Below are 18,938 nucleotides of genomic sequence, written 5' to 3'. Positions count from 1 at the left end.
GAGGTATACTTGTATGATTGACACACTACAATCCAGAACAATTCTTATTCCGGTACGTTAGGCTGTTTATTTACAGAAGGTTTTAGTAACGCTTTTTACTCAATATTGATTTTATTTCAATATTTTTAGAATAAACAAAGTTATTGAATTACCATCATGCAACGCTGCGTATAAGACAAGAGCACAGTTACAATTTATGTGATAATCTGCATATTTAAGTACAGTACGAGAGAAAAAATAGGAAACAATCTAGGACAAATTGTTCAATTTGCGGACCTACGTATTCCTGAATATTCTTACATTTGGGAATATTTCATTCTGATTTACAAATGAATCAACCAACATTCTGTGGAATCTGGAATAAGTGGTTGCATAATAAATTGCGATTAATTCCTCTAGGAAATTTGGAAATCAGAATATATAGGAAATAACGCTAACTGGTGGAGAAGGAAAAAATATTTCATTCGCACAGCATTTGTTCTGATCTTAGCAAAAAGTAAAAAAAATAATAATCCGTGAAAATAGATACCAGCAATGACACAGGAACAGTCTGCATACATTTGTACATAAGAATGTTTAAAAGCAAGCTTCTACTTTTCTGTACACCTGAAGATTGTTATTGTTTGGCATTAACATATTAATAAATAATTATGTGCATTGGAATTGTTCTGTCTACAGGGAAATGAAATAGATATTATATCACTTATTTATATTCTGAACATAACAGCAAATCTTAAAAATGCTGAATAGAATGTCCTCTATAGAAATTAGTTATAACTGTTATAAATGTTTACTAACATGTTATCAATAACATTTGAAAATCAATTATCAAAATATATATAAATTTATTTTTTTGTACTACCTTATCCCATTTTAATAGTCAGAAAATGTTCTCATACAAATATCAAATATATTTTTTCAATAGGGTGTGCAACAAATATCACGATAAAACAGACTTAATTCCAACACATTATATGAAAATCGGATTTTCTGTTTTTGTTTGTGACGAAATAGTAATGTTTTATACCCGATTACTGATGGATTTAATCGTGCCTTATGTGTCTCTGTAATTCGTGTAAGGTGATAGCTGTTGCTGTATCAATCAACAAAGCAAAACTGAAAAATCTTATTATATTAAAGGGATACATAGGCGGATCTACGTAAACAAGGTAAGGTAAACACATAGAAACTGCAAAATAAAATGTCTTATTCACATTATTTATTTAGATATAATTCATTTTACTATTGACAAAGTGAGATATTCGGATTATTTACCTTTGTCACATGCTTTCGCGACTTCACATAGAGTCACATAAACACTACCATAGTAAAATTTAGTTTGATAAACAACATCTTTTTGTTTCCATTAATTGGCTTTTAATATAGGTAAATCATGGATCTATGCCTTGAAGAAATTACTGAGTTTCCCTTTAAACCTCACCCTACTATATTTCTTAAATGGACTGGTCCACAGTTCAATTTTGGCTGTACCACTTTTTATTCAAAGGGTTGTTTACTGAAATTTACTGACTGAACAGCGAACAGTGCAGACCATGATCATACTGCACGGATAGTGAAAATTAATGAATTATTCCAAACGCCTTTAGATAATAACACCCTTAAATCTGGAGTTTCTCCACTAATAAAACTATTCACTGACTAAACGTTATAATACGAGAGGGACTGGTCAATATAAAATGGAATTGAAGAATTGAGCAACACACATTTTCAGTGAGAACATTTTATGTAACATTAGTCTTATAACAAGTACAATTAATGAAAATCTAAGTGGAATTCAGTGAGTGTACAAATGCATTAAGTACTGATAAACTATACAAAATTACACAAATCTGACCAATGGGAAAATGATATGAAATGACATAATATCATGAATAATATCAAAATCATAAGAATTAACCCTATCAAATTCTTAAAAGATATCTATTCAGCTAATGTACATCTAAAGAATTGTAATTTACATGAAACACAGGGTAGAAAAAATGTATTTTATTGTATTGTTCAATGAAATGCAATTAAGACTGGTCTCGTTTTAATGATAATGTTATAATACTAGATTACCTAACATAGCTACATAGTACAATTCGGCGACACCTATTTGAAAATAAAAACTGACGAGCCGATCGGGCGATCGGATTGAAAGAAATCAAAATAAAGGCAATATTAAAAACTCTTTTTTTATCCTTAGTAAAAAAAAAGACAACAATTACAAAAAAAACACTATTCCATCTGTTATAGATATACAAAAACTTCACGCAAAGCGTCTAAATGTCGGATATTTTAAATCGATCAATGGCTTTTACTGTTTAGTCAACATGGTGATTTGTATTGTTCAATACGTTATTTGTATCGACGGTAGAAATATATGGGCCGTGCCATGACAAAACCTGTATTAGTGACAGTTTAGAAAATAGTATGTTCATGAAAAACATTCATTTTTGTCTTCTTATAGATTTTATTTCAAATCTGAAATTTTGAGAACTGAGTTACTTTTTTCTATTTCAAGAGTTATAATGGTTTTGGTAAGTCACCAAACGCTGTGCATGGCATGTATGTTTGAAAAGTTATGTATTCAACTTACTTGAAATCATACAATCTGTGTATATTTTGACTTATTCAAGAGCGTTTAGCTATAAACCTCTATCTTCTCATGGCGTTATGATATATGTATTTCGATTTTCATGACAACATATTAAATAATATTTATTTGCAAATTGTCGTAGTATTTATTTTGTGTTTGATAAATAATGTACAATATTGTAGTTTCTATATTCTGAATTTACACATAAAATAGCTATTTCTATTGTTACAGTAACGCAATAGTTACAAAATGTCATAAATACACATTTTCTCATGGAACAGGCAATACCCGACAGTCTTATAGTCACTAGGTCTATATTTAGAAAAGAAGGTAAAGAAAAAAATATTTAGCATGATAGTAACATAATTATTGTAATATCTTGAAATATTGAATACAATAACGTTTCCTTAGAACTATTGATAACAATGCTTTCAAACCAGTTGTGTGTGTCCCTGTAACAAACAATTATTGTTGCTGTGGCAATTTTCACTGTACCATTTCCGACTGAAAGCATTTCTTATGATTTCAATGGGAGGTGATTAGTAATAAACTGTTAAAATGTCCATAATCGTAAAAACTCTTAATATCTCAGTGCACTGTGTAAATAACCGTTGAAGTCCAACATAACTTTCTTGAACCTTTGTAAACTGATGCTCGACGCGCTTCGTTAGACAAACCGTAAACAGCTATATGTTTTGCACAGAAACATGAACATTGCGCATCAGGTGTGATACTTTTCTGCTCACAATGACATTGTATTTTAAACACCCTATGGGTTATTTAAGAAATAATATATCTCATTTAATGATTTGTCGCTGAATAAATCATTGTTTGGAGATCAGATGCGAAGGAATTGTATCACGAGGGCGCAGCCCGAGTGATATAATAATACGCATCTGAACGACAATTATTTTATTCAAGAACAAATCACTAAATGAGATATATTATTTCGATTCTAACACTTTACCAAGGACTTTAAAGTACATCCTTAACGGCATTCATTAAATATTTGCGTTTTCAATCGGTTTCTTTTCCAGCGCGCCGCTATGCCGATTGACGCTATGACGTAGTAATTGTGACGTCAGAACAGTGAATTGTTGAATAATAATTCACTGTTTTCAGCCTTCTTTGTTTAATAGGAAAAGGAATCGGGTCGTGTTAGAATAATTATTTTCACGTTATCCATGTCAAAAGTCAACAGCAAAAGGAAATACAAATAATACAGAATGTCCATGATGTTGATGTATTTCTTGTTTAAACAATAATATTTCTCATGGAATAATTACAGTCCTTTATCGACTTTGTTTACTAAAATGTGACTTTAACAGATTGACCTTTAGCACAATAAGCTATTTCTGCACTTATTGATGTATCAAAACAAAAAATAAAGGAGACAAGAGCTCGTCGAACACGAAATGCCCCTCTTGATGCATTCAGTAATTGCACAAGGAACAGAAATTATATGCTCACTGTAAACAAAAGTTCTACCATTCTGGTTTAATCTGACCTTGACCTTTAACCTATTAACTTAACAAGAGATTACAGAGTGATCTTGGTGCCATCCACTGAGCCATTTTTGAATGTTCCAAATTTCAAGACTAGCTCAAGGTCAAAATCAATGTCAAATTTCATTTCGGTACAAAACAATGTGTATGTGGTCCAAATTTGAAAGCTATGGGTTGAGAAATGTGAAAGCAGGTTGCTAGATCAATTTCAAGGTCAAAGTTCATTTCGGTAGACAGAACTATGCATGTGCTTCAATTTTGAAGGCTGTAGCTTGAGAAACGTGAAAGTAGGTAATAGGTAAAAATCAATGTCAAATTTCAATTCAGAACACAAAAATATGTATGCGGTCCAAATTTGAAGCCTGTAGCTTCAGAAATGTGAAAGTAAGTCACTATGTCAATCTCAAGATCAAAGTTCTTTTCGGTACACAAAACTATGCATGTGGTTCAAATTTGAAGGCTGTAGCTTGAGAAATGTGAAAGTAGGTCACTAGGTCAAAATCAAGGTCAAATTTTATTTTGGAACAAAAAACTATGCATGTGGTCAAAATTTGAAGACTGTACCTTCAAAAATGTGAAAGAAGGTCACTAGGTCAATAACAAGGTCAAAGTTTTTTTTGGTACACAAACCTATGCATGTGGTCCAAATTTGAAGGCTGTAGCTACAGAAATGTGAAAGTAGGTCACTAAGTCAAGATCAAGGTCAGTCATGTCAAGGTTCATCTTGCCACACAAAACTATACATGTGGTCCAAATTTGAATGATGTAAGTTATGGACATGAAGGTTGTAAGTTTTTCCCTATATAAGTCTATATGAACCATATGACCCCTGGGGCGGGGCCATATTTGACCCTAGAGAGATAATTTGAACAAACTTGGTAGAGAACCACTAAATGATGCTACATTACAAAATAGCAAAGACATAGTCTTTGTGGTTTGGACAAGAAGATTTTCAAAGTTTTTCCCTATATGAGTCTATGTAAACCATGTGACCCCCAGGGCGGAGCCATATTTGACCCTAGGTGAATAATTTGAACAATCTTAGTAGAGGACCACTAGATGATGTCATATACAAAATATCAAAGCCCTAGGCCCTGTGGTTTTGGACAAGAGGTTTTTCAAAGTTTTTTCCTATATAAGTCTATATAAACCATGTGACCCCCAGGGTGGGGCCATATTTGACCCTAGGGAAATAATCTGAACAATCTTAGTAGAGGACCATTAGATTTTGCTACATACAAAATATCAAAGCCCTAGGCCCTATTGTTTTGGACAAGAAGATCAGAAACCGTTTTAACTGTTCTTGGCCAATGTGACCTTGACCTTTGACCTAATGATCTCAAAATCAATAGGGGTCATCTGCTGGTCATAGCCAACCTAACTATTAATTTTCCTGACACTAAGCCCAAGCGTTCTAGAGTTATTGCCTGGAAACCATTGTACAGTTTCTGATCACTGTGACCTTGACCTTTGACATAATGACCTCAAAATCAATAGAGGTTATCTGCTGGTCATGACCAACCTCCCTATCAACTTTCGTGACCCTAGGCCTAAGCGTTCTTGAGTAATCATCCGGAAACCGTTTTACTGTTCAGGGTCACTGTGACCTTGACCTTTAAAATACTGACCTCAAAATCAAAAGAAGTCATCTGCTGGTCATTACCAACCTTCCTATTAACTTTCATGATCCTAGGCCCAAGTGTTCTTGAGTTATCATCCGGAAACCGTTTTACTATTCAGGGTCATTGTGACCTTGACCTTTGACATACAGACCTCAAAATCAATAGAGGTCATCTGCTGTTGATGATCAACCTCCTTATCAACTTTCATGATCCTAGGCCCAAGCGTTCTGGAGTTATCATCCGGAAACGGATTGGTCTACATTCCGACCGACCGACCGACCGACATCTGCAAAACAATATACCCCTCGTTCTTCGAAGTGGGGCATAAAAATATGTTTACTTGACAATCTAATACAAAACTACCATTTATTTCAGTAAGGTAAGAATGTAACATAGTTAAAACTATTGACTAAAATGAAGGAAACCAATGTTAAAAAATGTAGGCCATTGACTAATGTGTCAACCTCATTAATACTAAATTGAGCATAATCATTACTACATATGACACATAAATATACCCGTACATAAACAAATTAACGCATCATTTTATTATTCAGCATCTACAGAAATGCAAATAGAAAACATCGAAGCCATAATAAAGGAACTGGTGCCTATTGAAAGAAACGAAAACCTTTGCGCCAAATCTATGTTCTTTTAAGTAATGTCAGCTCCTACTGCAATGTTTCGTTACAAAACTATTTACTGGAATATTTTATGCACAACTTATTTTCTTCTTATTTTAAAACATACGTTGCAGGTTACCAGTCAGAGCCCTGCTAAATGATGTAAACAACAACCAGCTACAATATTTACCCTTTAATTTTCGCCATGGCACTTGAAGAGATGATAGGTCTAATTACATACTTGTTTCTATCCATCGTAAAGCTAAAGCGGAACTTGATACGTAAACACCTATCAATATTTATTTCTGATTTTCATGTCTTGTGTGTGCCGTCATTTCAACGTGTGTCGTTACGTTAATTTTATTTACTTAAGTATTGTCAATTTTATTGCGGTTATTTAACAACCTCATAATAACATATAAATAACATCAATGATTTATAAAATTGCGCTGCTAAAGTCTCGCGTTATTTCCTCTACAGAGCTCGTGTACATTTATCGATGCAAAGCTAATAATCTATAAATACTGATACATTTGAGCCGCGCCATGAGAAAACCAGCATATTGGGTTTGCGACCAGCATGGATCCAGACCAGCCTGCGCATCCGCGCAGTCTGGCAAGGATCCATGCTGTTCGCTTTTAAGCCTATTGTAATTAGAGAAACTGTTAGCGAACAGCATGGATTCTGACCAGACTGCGCGGATGCGCAGGCTGGTCTGGATCCATGCTAGTCGCAAACCCACTATGTTGGTTTACTCATGGCACGGCTAAAGTTTTCCTTTTGATGATGTCATTGTCATATACGGATTTCTATTTAAGAATAGCTGCAACGACATGGTGCTTATTAACGCTTCATTTGTAGCACAGTTTCGTAACACATGCGTGTATATTTTTCATTTCTATTGCCGTATGCATTACCCTTTACCACAAATGACATGTCCCTCGTTGTCGACTACAGAAAGAGGCTTGATTACTGCTATCAAATTATACTGGCCATTATAATGACAGTAGTTCATATATATTGATTTGTACATTGTAACAGTAATAATTACATACATATCACTATCTAATAATCTTTAAGTAAGATATCAGTGACTTGCTTCAATTAGTTAGAAAATAAATGAAAATGTAACTAAAGTCTTAAATGAACAGTCTATGCGAAACTGCGGTAGATTTGTATGAATCAATTAACGAAACAAAGTATTGTGCGAAGCCATCAAAAATATCGTATTGGAAGGCTCATAATACCTTTGCTTATCACGTGGCAGCAACTTTTTTTATATGAACATGAAGAATTATAAGTTCTTTTATTTTTTTTATCTTATGTTCGATAAATATTTGCTTTATATTTGTCAAAGATTCGAGAAAAGAGGTTTTAATACAAGCTTTTAGCTTACTCCTCAATCCTATCACATTAATATATGTTTGTATATCCACACGGTATTTGAGTTTTACTGAATCCATTATTCAATTACCTCCCTTTATGGCTCTGACTGTACAACTGTTAGTGTAGTATTAAAGTATTTGGGCAGCTGTCTCATTTGTCATTACAAAATATTCAAAGCAATAAAGAACTTCAAATAATATACACCTTTCACAATATTCTTGAAAAATACTTATGTACAAAAGAAATTACATTGTACACATACGTTCTTACAATTAAACAATTAAGACCTAATGTACAACTGATATTTAATAATGTCAAAAAGGTTAATAACTAATATTTTTACGTCTCTATTACATCGCGAATCAAGACATTCCAAAGGAACGTTCTAGAATATTTAGGTGCAATTTAATCTATCCATACATCGCATCTGTTCCACAAATTATTGATGAATATATGAATATTGTATTGGAAACTAGACCTAGTCTAACCAAGCGACCACGCATGTCACATATCATCTACATCCAATCACCGGTAAAGCAGATATTTAAGTATCTGCTTACAGTAAAGTCGTCTGGCGTTTCCCCCTAATCCATCTTATCTTCCACTGTAGAAATAAAGTCTTCGGAATAAATTGACACAGACTATAGACACAAAAGTCATAAACAATGAATAAGATGTGTGATGGGAATGCGAATGAGAACTGTCTAGTATATAACGGTCGCCCTGTGGCTCTGAAAGATAAAGAAGATGTAACATTGACAGCCTTATAAAGTCCGTATCAACAACTTGAATAATTAATGTAAATTATGTAAAACGTCCGCATCTCTGGGGTGACATGAAATATCTCTGCAGGCACTTGATGGATTAACAGAACTGAAACTAGCATATTTATTAGATAACTTAAGTAACTCATGGATTCTAGATTGACAATTTGAACCATAACAGAGACTTGTTTCGGCATACACACTATTGGTCAATTCTTATAAATTAAGTCAGTAATATAGCTAATATTTCTTTTTAAAAAGTCAGAGGACTGGGTGGGTGTATACGTAAATTTAGCTCGAGAAAAAGAAGAACTTTTCAGCAGGTAAAAATACTTATCTAACTTTTGCCATTTCAAATACTTTTACAAAACGTAACTTGAACACAAATTTATAGCAACCAAAAGGCAAACCAAAAGACAAAATTGCATCAGACTAATATACAACTAGTAGGATACCATGTATCAATATTTTAACTTTTACGTGGTTATCAATCATATATTCGGTTGGGAGGTAAAGGATTCCAAAATTTAATGCATGGTAACAGATCTGGAAAATAATATGCAAATTTTATGCACTCTTTCTTATTGCACGTGCATTTTCCAATGTCATTCATGCATAAAAATCACAGAACTGTCCTTAATATCAGTTGAATAAGAAACAGTCCTTATAATGTACTTCTACAGGGCCTAATGTTGTGAAAATGCATTTAGTAACTTTGCAGTGCACAACAGGTTGTATCATTTCACAATTAAAAACACACAGTTCCGTGAGAGATGTTTTTGACGAAAGGATATCAGATTAAGTGAAGGGGCTACGATTTGTTTAACATTAGCAGTAATTCAGAACAACTATTGTTGAATCAACTAAAGTTTTTCTTTAGAATAAACACTGTACTGGTATTTGTTGGTTTTAAAATATAGGTAAATGTAATAGAGACTTACCTCTTTTGTCTTGCTTTTTATTTGCTGAAAGAAAAATATAGAAGTCACTGAAGATTATTCTTACTTATGAAGGGAGAAGTTCTGAAAGGGTCATATAAAGTTTGCAATCGTGTCAAGTGCATTTATCTAAGATGCACGTAGCGGAAAATTATCACGCTGACAGCGATTCGGAGAATTCTTTATATTGAAATTAATTTTTCTGCGCACGATATGTTTCTATGAGTTTTGACGTAAAGTATCAGAAATGAGAATTTAGCTAGAGCATTCTTTTCAGTCGAAGCAGGACACTTACATCAGCAGTATATTAATTGCATGTCAGTAAACAGTTGAAACTAAAACATCTCATACTCAATCAGTTGATTTCAAAGAAGTTTATCACGACTCGTTATTTTGTTTAGTAACAAACAGTTTTGTCGGACCCTCAAATGTACATAAAACCATAAATTTGAAACTATACAGTTATAAAAAAACATATATTAAATATTACCCACTTTTCATATTTTTTTGTATGTTCCGTACATTTAATAACATTTATTAGAAGTGCTTTCAATATTATATCGTTCATATTGTGTTTTACGTACACTTTTACATTATGTACACTTTTACATTATTACATTTATGGTACTTATCACATTTAAGGGTCTGACAGATATACTTACTATTTAAAACTTGCACACTGACGCTTGTTACCTGGAGGTCTGACGTCCGACAGGAATATGTGCCTGTATCTGACATAATCACGTCAGATTTTGTTAAAACACTTGTTATAGCTCTTGAGTTAATGAAAAATCGTTTTCGTAACTCCACTGTTCCGCCTGGTTTTATTTTTGTTCCATCTTTAAACCAGTCTATATAATCTGGCGGAGTGATGGCGCCAGATGCATTGCACGTAAGTTTCAAAGTCCTTCCACGATCAACATGTAATGTACCCGTTAGTGATATCCCTGCAAACATATTGCTAATTTGTAAGACAATAAATCCATACAGCATGTATTATTATCATTAATAATAATTATATATAATTTGTCCAGGGTGTAATAAAACATTGGAAGAGATCTAACTTTTTAACTATTATTTTCGTCAAAAAGGTCAAAATGTATTTCTTAAAATTCAAAGAAGATTTTAATAGATATCATTCTAACGAACTCAAAAGTTGTAAAAGAAAGTTAACATTTCAGGTTTCGAATTCATCTGTTCAAAAAGATTATAAGCTGCATCGAAATTTAATTCACTGATGGGGTGTTGAGCACAATCGTTATTTCAAATTCGATTCTATTTAATGTTAGACTCTTATGAAATATATGTTAAGGACAAGTTCATGTTCAAAACTAATGCAAATTGCAAAGACGTAGATTTTTAACGCACAGAAACTGTGCTGTTTTCCTAGTTCTGGCTTGTCAAATATTCAAAACGTTCATATTTTCATGTAAACATAATATACAACTTATATTTGATTCTTTTAAAATGTTGAACAACACTTCTATATTACTGATGAACCAAACCATAGCTGCTCTTCTGTTTTGTATTTAGTAGTCAGCAATAAGACATCATAGAAGTAATAAATGTATTTGTAACATGAAATAGTTGTTAGTATTAATGAAATACAGTTTGATAAAAAAATATCTATAAAAAATAAAATCCGCCATTTCGCTTAATGTTGCCACGGAAACACAATGTCTGCCTTTTTATCAAAATTTGAACTGTTCATAAATGTCGTATTTTAAGTCGATTCTGAAATAAAAAAAATTCACTACCTTACAATGAAATCAGAATACCTATCTTACAGAAATAAAACTAAAACAACGGTGCCTTTCCCTTTAACGAACACATGTATAAACATAATGAAAAGCCGGTACTGTTTAACACAGTCACAAACAAAATGTTATAAGAAAGACATTGATATAGAATACTTTTCAGCATTCCGTCATTTTCTAATAGATTCTATTCTATTAGACTTATTATTCTAAACAATGAATATTTGGAAATACGATTTACAAACTGATTATGAAAATTAAAACAATGGGTGTCTGTGCTTGTTTTTGAAATATTGAATATTGAATCATAACAAAGAACTACATCCAAGTTTTGTAAACGTATATACGTCGCTATAAAAAATGTTTTGTCACTCATATTTTACAAACTCAGGATTAACTGGAAATACTGATTTCCTGGCAATAGTTCGTGCAAACAATAGCGCTTAGACATCTGTTAAATTGTTTCGTTCCAGTTCTTGCAGTTAGTCGCGCTGAGATATCTTTCAAATGATTTCACACCAGTTCTTGCAAACAATCGAGCTCAGATATCTGCTAAATGATTTTAAACTAGCTCTTGAAAACGATCGAGACTAGACATCTCTTTAATCATTTCGCTTCAGTTCTTGCAATAAGTCGCGCTGAAATATCTTTTAAAAGATTTCCCGCCACTTCTTGCAACAATCGCGCACAGAAACCTGCTAAATGATTTCAAACTGGTTGAGCTGGTATATATATTTGAAATTAATGATTTCACACTTGTTCTTGCAAACAATCGAGCTCAGTCATATGTCAAATTACTTCCCTCCAATTCTTGCAATCAGCCGCGCTGCTGAGATATCTATTAAATGACTTCACACCAGTTTATGCAATCAAATGAGCTCAAACATCTGCTAAATGATTTCACACCAGTTCTTGCAAACGATCGAGTTCAGACATCAGCTAAACGATTTTACACCAGTTCTTGCAAACGATCGAGCTCAGACATCTGCTAAATGATTTCACATCAGTTCTTGCAAACGATCGAGCTCAGACATCGCTTAAATCATTTTGCACAAGTTCTTGCGAACGATCGAGCTCAGACATCATCTAAATGATTTCACACCAGTTCTTGCAAACGATCGAGCTCAGACATCGCTTAAATCATTTTGCACCAGTTCTTGCAAACGATCAAGCTCAGATATAATCTAAATGATTTCACACCAGTTCTTGCAAACGATCGAGCTTAGACATTATCTAAATGATTTCACACCAGTTCTTGCAAACGATCGAGCTCAGACATCGCTTATTCATTTTGCACCAGTTCTTGCAAACGATCGAGCTCAGACATCATCTAAATGATTTCACACCAGTTCTTGCAAACGATCAAGCTCAGACATCAGCTAAATGATTTCACATCAGTTCTTGCAAACGATCGAGCTCAAACATCGGTTAAATCATTTTGCACCAGTTCTTGCAAACGATCGAGCTCAGACATCGCTTAAATTATTTTGCATCAGTTCTTGCAAACGATCGAGCTCAGACATCATCTAAATGATTTCACACCAGTTCTTGCAAACGATCGAGCTCAAACATCGCTTAAATATTTGCACCAGTTCTTGCAACATCGGCCAGAACGCTTAAATCGAGTCTTCAACGATCGAGCTGACATATCTAAATGATTTCACACATTTCTTGCAAACATCGAGCTCAGCATATCAAATATTTCCACATTCTTGCAAACGACGAGCTCAGAATCATCTAATGATTCACACCAGTCTTACAACATGAGCTCAACATCTCTAAATGATTCACACCAGTTCGTGCAAACGATCGAGTCAGACATCGCTATCATTTTGCACCAGTTCTTGCAAACGATCGAGCTCAGACATCGCTTAAATCATTTTGCATCAGTTCTTGCAAACGATCGAGCTCAGACATCATCTAAATGATTTCACACCAGTTCTTGCAAACGATCAAGCTCAGACATCAGCTAAATGATTTCACATCAGTTCTTGCAAACGATCGAGCTCAAACATCGGTTAAATCATTTTGCACCAGTTCTTGCAAACGATCGAGCTCAGACATCGCTTAAATTATTTTGCATCAGTTCTTGCAAACGATCGAGCTCAGACATCATCTAAATGATTTCACACCAGTTCTTGCAAACGATCGAGCTCAGACATCGCTTAATTAATTTTGCACCAGTTCTTGCAAACGATCGAGCTCAGACATCGCTTAAATCATTTTGCATCAGTTCTTGCAAACGATCGAGCTCAGACATCATCTAAATGATTTCACACCAGTTCTTGCAAACGATCGAGCTCAGACATTATCTAAATGATTTCACACCAGTTCTTGCAAACGATCGAGCTCAGACATCATCTAAATGATTTCACACCAGTTCTTACAAACGATCGAGCTCAGACATCATCTAAATGATTTCACACCAGTTCGTGCAAACGATCGAGCTCAGACATCGCTTATTCATTTTGCACCAGTTCTTGCAAACGGTCGAGCTCAGACATCGCTTAAATCATTTTGCATCAGTTCTTGCAAACGATCGAGCTCAGACATCATCTAAATGATTTCACACCAGTTCTTGCAAACGATCGAGCTCAGACATCTCTAAATGATTTGCACACCAGTTCTTGCAAACGATCGAGCTCAGACATCGCTAAATCATTTCAACAGTTCTTGCAAACGATCGAGCTCAGACATCACTAAATGATTTCACACCAGTTCTTGCAAACGATCAAGCTCAGACATCGCTAAATATTTCACCAGTTCTTCAAACGATCGAGCTCAACATCGTTAAATATTTTGCACCAGTTCTTGCAAACGATCGAGCTCAGACATCGCTTAAATTTATTTTGCATCACAGTTCTTGCAAACGATCGAGCTCAGACATCATCTAAATGATTTCACACCAGTTCTTGCAAACGATCGAGCTAGACATCGCTTAAAATTTTGCACCAGTTCTTGCAAACATCGAGCTCAGACATCGCTTAAATCATTTTGCACCAGTTCTTGCAAACGATCGAGCTCAGACATCGCTAAATCATTTCACAAGTTCTTGCAAACGATCAGCTCAGACATATCTAAATGATTTCACACCAGTTCTTGCAAACGATCGAGCTCAGACATCATCTAAATGATTTCACACCAGTTCTTCAAACGATCGAGCTCAGACATGCTTAAATCATTTCACAAGTTCTGCAAACGATCAAGCTCAGACATCGCTAAATGATTTCACACCAGTTCTTGCAAACGATCGAGCTCAGACATATCTAAATGATTTCACACCAGTTCTTGCAAACGATCGAGCTCAGACATCATCTAAATGATTTCACACCAGTTCTTACAAACGATCAGCTCAGACATCACTAAATGATTTCACACCAGTTCTTGCAAACGATCGAGCTAGACATCGCTTAAATCATTTTGCACCAGTTCTTGCAAACGATCGAGCTCAGACATCGCTTAAATCATTTTGCATCAGTTCTTGCAAACGATCGAGCTCAGACATCATCTAAATGATTTCACACCGTTCTTGCAAACGATCGAGCTCAGACATCAGCTAAATGATTTCACACCAGTTCTTGCAAACGATCGAGCTCAGACATCGCTAAATATTTCACAGTTCTTGAAACGATCGAGCTCAGACATCAGCTAAATGATTTCACACCAGTTCTTGCAAACGATCGAGCTCAGACATCGCTTAAATCTCTTTGCACCAGTTCTTACAAACGATCGAGCTCAGACATCAGCTAAATGATTTCACACCAGTTATTGCAAACGATCGAGCTCAGACATCATCTACATGATTTCACAACAGTTCTTGCAAGCAACACCAGTTCTTGCAAACGATCGAGCTCAGACATCATCTAAATGATTTCACACCAGTTCTTGCAAACGATCGAGCTTAGACATCGCTTAAATCATTTTGCACCAGTTCTTGCAAACTATCGAGCTCAGACATCGCTTAAATCATTTGCACCGTTCTTGCAAACGATCGAGCTCAGACATCAGCTAAATGATTTTACACCAGTTCTTGAAACGATAGCTCAGACATCACTAAATGATTTCAACCAGTTCTTGCAAACGATTGAGCTCAGACATCCTAAATTTTCACACAGTCTTCAAACGATCGAGCTCAGACATCACTAAATGATTTCACACCAGTTCTTGCAAACGATCGAGCTCAGACATCATCTAAATGATTTCACACCAGTTCTTACAAACGATCGAGCTCAGACATCATCTAAATGATTTCACACCAGTTCTTGCAAACGATCGAGCTCAGACATCGCTTAAATCATTTTGCACCAGTTCTTGCAAACGATCGAGCTCAGACATCGCTTAAATCATTTTGCATCAGTTCTTGCAAACGATCGAGCTAGACATCACTTTATTTCACACGTTCTTGCAACGATCAGCTCAGACATCACTAAATGATTTCACACCAGTTCTTGCAAACGATCGAGCTCAGACATCAGCTAAATGATTTCACACCAGTTCTTGCAAACGATCGAGCTCAGACATCGCTTAAATCTTTTGCACAGTTCTTGCAAACGATCGAGCTCAGACATCAGCTAAATGATTTCACACCAGTTACTTGCAAACGATCGAGCTCAACATCGCTAAATTACAACATTTTAGCAACCAGTCTTGCAAACGATCGAGCTCAGACATTCTAAATGATTTCACACAGTTCTTGCAAAGATCGAGCTCAGACATCGCTTAAATCATTTTGCACCAGTTCTTGCAAACGATCGAGCTCAGACATCGCTTAAATCATTTTGCACCAGTTCTTGCAAACGATCGAGCTCAGACATCATCTAAATGATTTTGCACCAGTTCTTGCAAACGATCGAGCTCAGACATCATCTAAATGATTTCACACCAGTTCTTGCAAACGATCGAGCTCAGACATCGCTTAATATTTTGCACCAGTTCTTGCAAACGATCGAGCTCAGACATCGCTTAAATCATTTTGCATCAGTTCTTGCAAACGATCAGCTCAGACATCATGCTAAATGATTTCACACAGTTCTTGCAAACGATCGAGCTCAACATCAGGAATATTTCACACCAGTTCTTGCAAACGATCGAGCTCAGACATCGCTTAAATTATTTTGCATCAGTTCTTGCAAACGATCGAGCTCAGACATCATCTAAATGATTTCACACCAGTTCTTGCAAACGATCGAGCTCAGACATCGCTTAATTAATTTTGCACCAGTTCTTGCAAACGATCGAGCTCAGACATCGCTTAAATCATTTTGCATCAGTTCTTGCAAACGATCGAGCTCAGACATCATCTAAATGATTTCACACCAGTTCTTGCAAACGATCGAGCTCAGACATTATACTAAATGATTTCACACCAGTTCTTGCAAACGATCGAGCTCAGACATCATCTAAATGATTTCACACCAGTTCTTACAAACGATCGAGCTCAGACATCATCTAAATGATTTCACACCAGTTCTTGCAAACGATCGAGCTCAGACATCGCTTAAATCATTTTGCACCAGTTCTTGCAAACGATCGAGCTCAGACATCGCTTAAATCATTTTGCATCAGTTCTTGCAAACGATCGAGCTCAGACATCATCTAAATGATTTCACACCGTTCTTGCAAACGATCGAGCTCAGACATCATCTAAATGATTTCACACCAGTTCTTGCAAACGATCGAGCTCAGACATCAGCTAAATGATTTCACACCAGTTCTTGCAAACGATCGAGCTCAGACATCAGCTAAATGATTTCACACCAGTTCTTGCAAACGATCGAGCTCAGACATCGCTTAAATCACTTTGCACCAGTTCTTACAAACGATCGAGCTCAGACATCAGCTAAATGATTTCACACCAGTTATTGCAAACGATCGAGCTCAGACATCATCTAAATGATTTCACAACAGTTCTTGCAAGCAACACCAGTTCTTGCAAACGATCGAGCTCAGACATCATCTAAATGATTTCACACCAGTTCTTGCAAATGATCGAGCTCAGACATCGCTTAAATCATTTTGCACCAGTTCTTGCAAACTATCGAGCTCAGACATCGCTTAAATCATTTTGCACCAGTTCTTGCAAACGATCGAGCTCAGACATCAGCTAAATGATTTCACACCAGTTCTTTGAAACGATCGAGCTCAGACATCATCTAAATGATTTCATACCAGTTCTTGCAAACGATCGGGCTCAGACATCATCTAAATGATTTCACACCAGTTCTTGCAAACGATCGAGCTCAGACATCATCTAAATGATTTCACACTAGTTCTTGCAAACGATCGAGCTCAGACATCATCTGAATGATTTCACACCAGTTCTTGCAAACGATCGAGCTCAGACAACAGCTAAATGATTTCACACCAGTTCTTGCAAACGATCGAGCTCAGACATCATCTAAATGAGTTCACAACAGTTCTTGCAAACAATCGAGCTTAGACATCTGTTAAATGATTTCAATCTCGTTCTTACAAATAACCGAGCTGATACATCTGTTAAATCGTTTCGCTGAAGCTCTTGTAGTTAGTCGCGCTGAGATATCTATTAAATGATTTCACACCAGTTCTTGCAATCAGTCGAGCTCAGAAATATGCTAAATGATTTCAGACTGGTTCTTGCAAACAGCTGAGCCGAGACATCTGTGAAAAGATTTCACTTTAGCCTATGAAAGCAATCGCGCTGAGACATCTGCTAAATGATTTCACTCCAGTTCTTGCAATAAATCGAGCTCAATCATCTGCTAAATGATTTCAAACTGCTTCTTGCAAACAATCTGGCTGAGACATCTATTACTAGATTTCACTTTTAGCTCTTGAAAGCAATCGCACTAAGACATCTTCTAAATTATTTCTTAACGGTTCTTGCAAACAACTGAGCAGAGATATCTATTATCGATTTCACACTAGTTCAACCTTATTTTTCATAAGCACATGAAAGTACGGATTTATTTTGTAAATGCATGAATAAGCTTATTTTATGCACAAAATGTGAAACATTACATTTTAACAATTGATAAAAATTACAACAACTTTTTCCTTTAAAAAACGTGAAAAAAATGTAAAATCAAAATTTTATACCAATGCGCAGTATGATGCCCATAAGCATTTGTGAAAACCGCTTGAACTTCATTTTAAATGCATAGATTTCGTTCAAATAAGATTGCAAATATCAAATAATTTACATAAAATCACAAAATATATCAGAACAATACACACATTTGAAACATATTATTAACATCATATGTAAATTCTAACAACATATTGACGAACAAGATAAACAATGATAAATAGCTCTCGCCAAAGAAAACAAATCAAATAACAAATGCATTCAAAATACTGATAAAAAATAGCCGATCGGTGACATATTGCTGGTAAAATTTAATGATATTCTGGCATGAAAATTGACAATCTATCTATTATACATCTTCAACTACATTTGAGCCGTGCCATGAGAAAATCAACATAGTGGGTTTGCGACCAGCATGGATCCAGACCAGCCTGCGCATCCGCGCAGTCTGGTCAGGATCCATGCTGTTCGCTAACAGTTTCTCCAATTCCAATAGGCTTTAAAAGCGAACAGCATGGAGCCTGACCAGACTGCGCGGATGCGCAGGCTGGTCTGGATCCATGCTGGTCGCAAACCCACTATGTTGGTTTTCTCATGGCACGGCTCATTTATCGTTGAAGTATTACTCAGTATTACTTTGTCGTCTAATCATTGATAAAGATCGTAATTGAGCCGCAC

The 18,938-nt window shown here is 35.4% G+C and overlaps 1 protein-coding gene across 5 annotated transcripts in view; it reads right to left on the bottom strand.

Moving 5' to 3' along the window:
- Positions 1-1,725: 1,725 nt before the first annotated feature.
- Positions 1,726-18,938, bottom strand: part of LOC123566632 (lachesin-like) — a 172,011-nt gene continuing 154,798 nt past the window's right edge. For all 5 annotated transcript variants that reach the window (XM_045360914.2, XM_045360916.2, XM_045360917.2 and 2 more), the window contains 3 exons: positions 10,100-10,384; positions 9,441-9,464; positions 1,726-8,466 (listed from right to left, as the gene is read on the bottom strand). In XM_045360914.2, coding sequence (XP_045216849.2) covers positions 8,330-8,466; positions 9,441-9,464; positions 10,100-10,384 — 446 coding nt within the window. In that variant the 3' untranslated portion in view covers positions 1,726-8,329. The remainder of the gene's footprint in view (positions 8,467-9,440; positions 9,465-10,099; positions 10,385-18,938) is intronic.

This window comes from Mercenaria mercenaria, chromosome 8, assembly GCF_021730395.1.
Source record: "Mercenaria mercenaria strain notata chromosome 8, MADL_Memer_1, whole genome shotgun sequence".
In the NCBI taxonomy this organism is placed as follows: Eukaryota; Metazoa; Mollusca; class Bivalvia; order Venerida; family Veneridae; genus Mercenaria; species Mercenaria mercenaria.
This window is presented reverse-complemented; position numbering and strand designations above follow the sequence as displayed.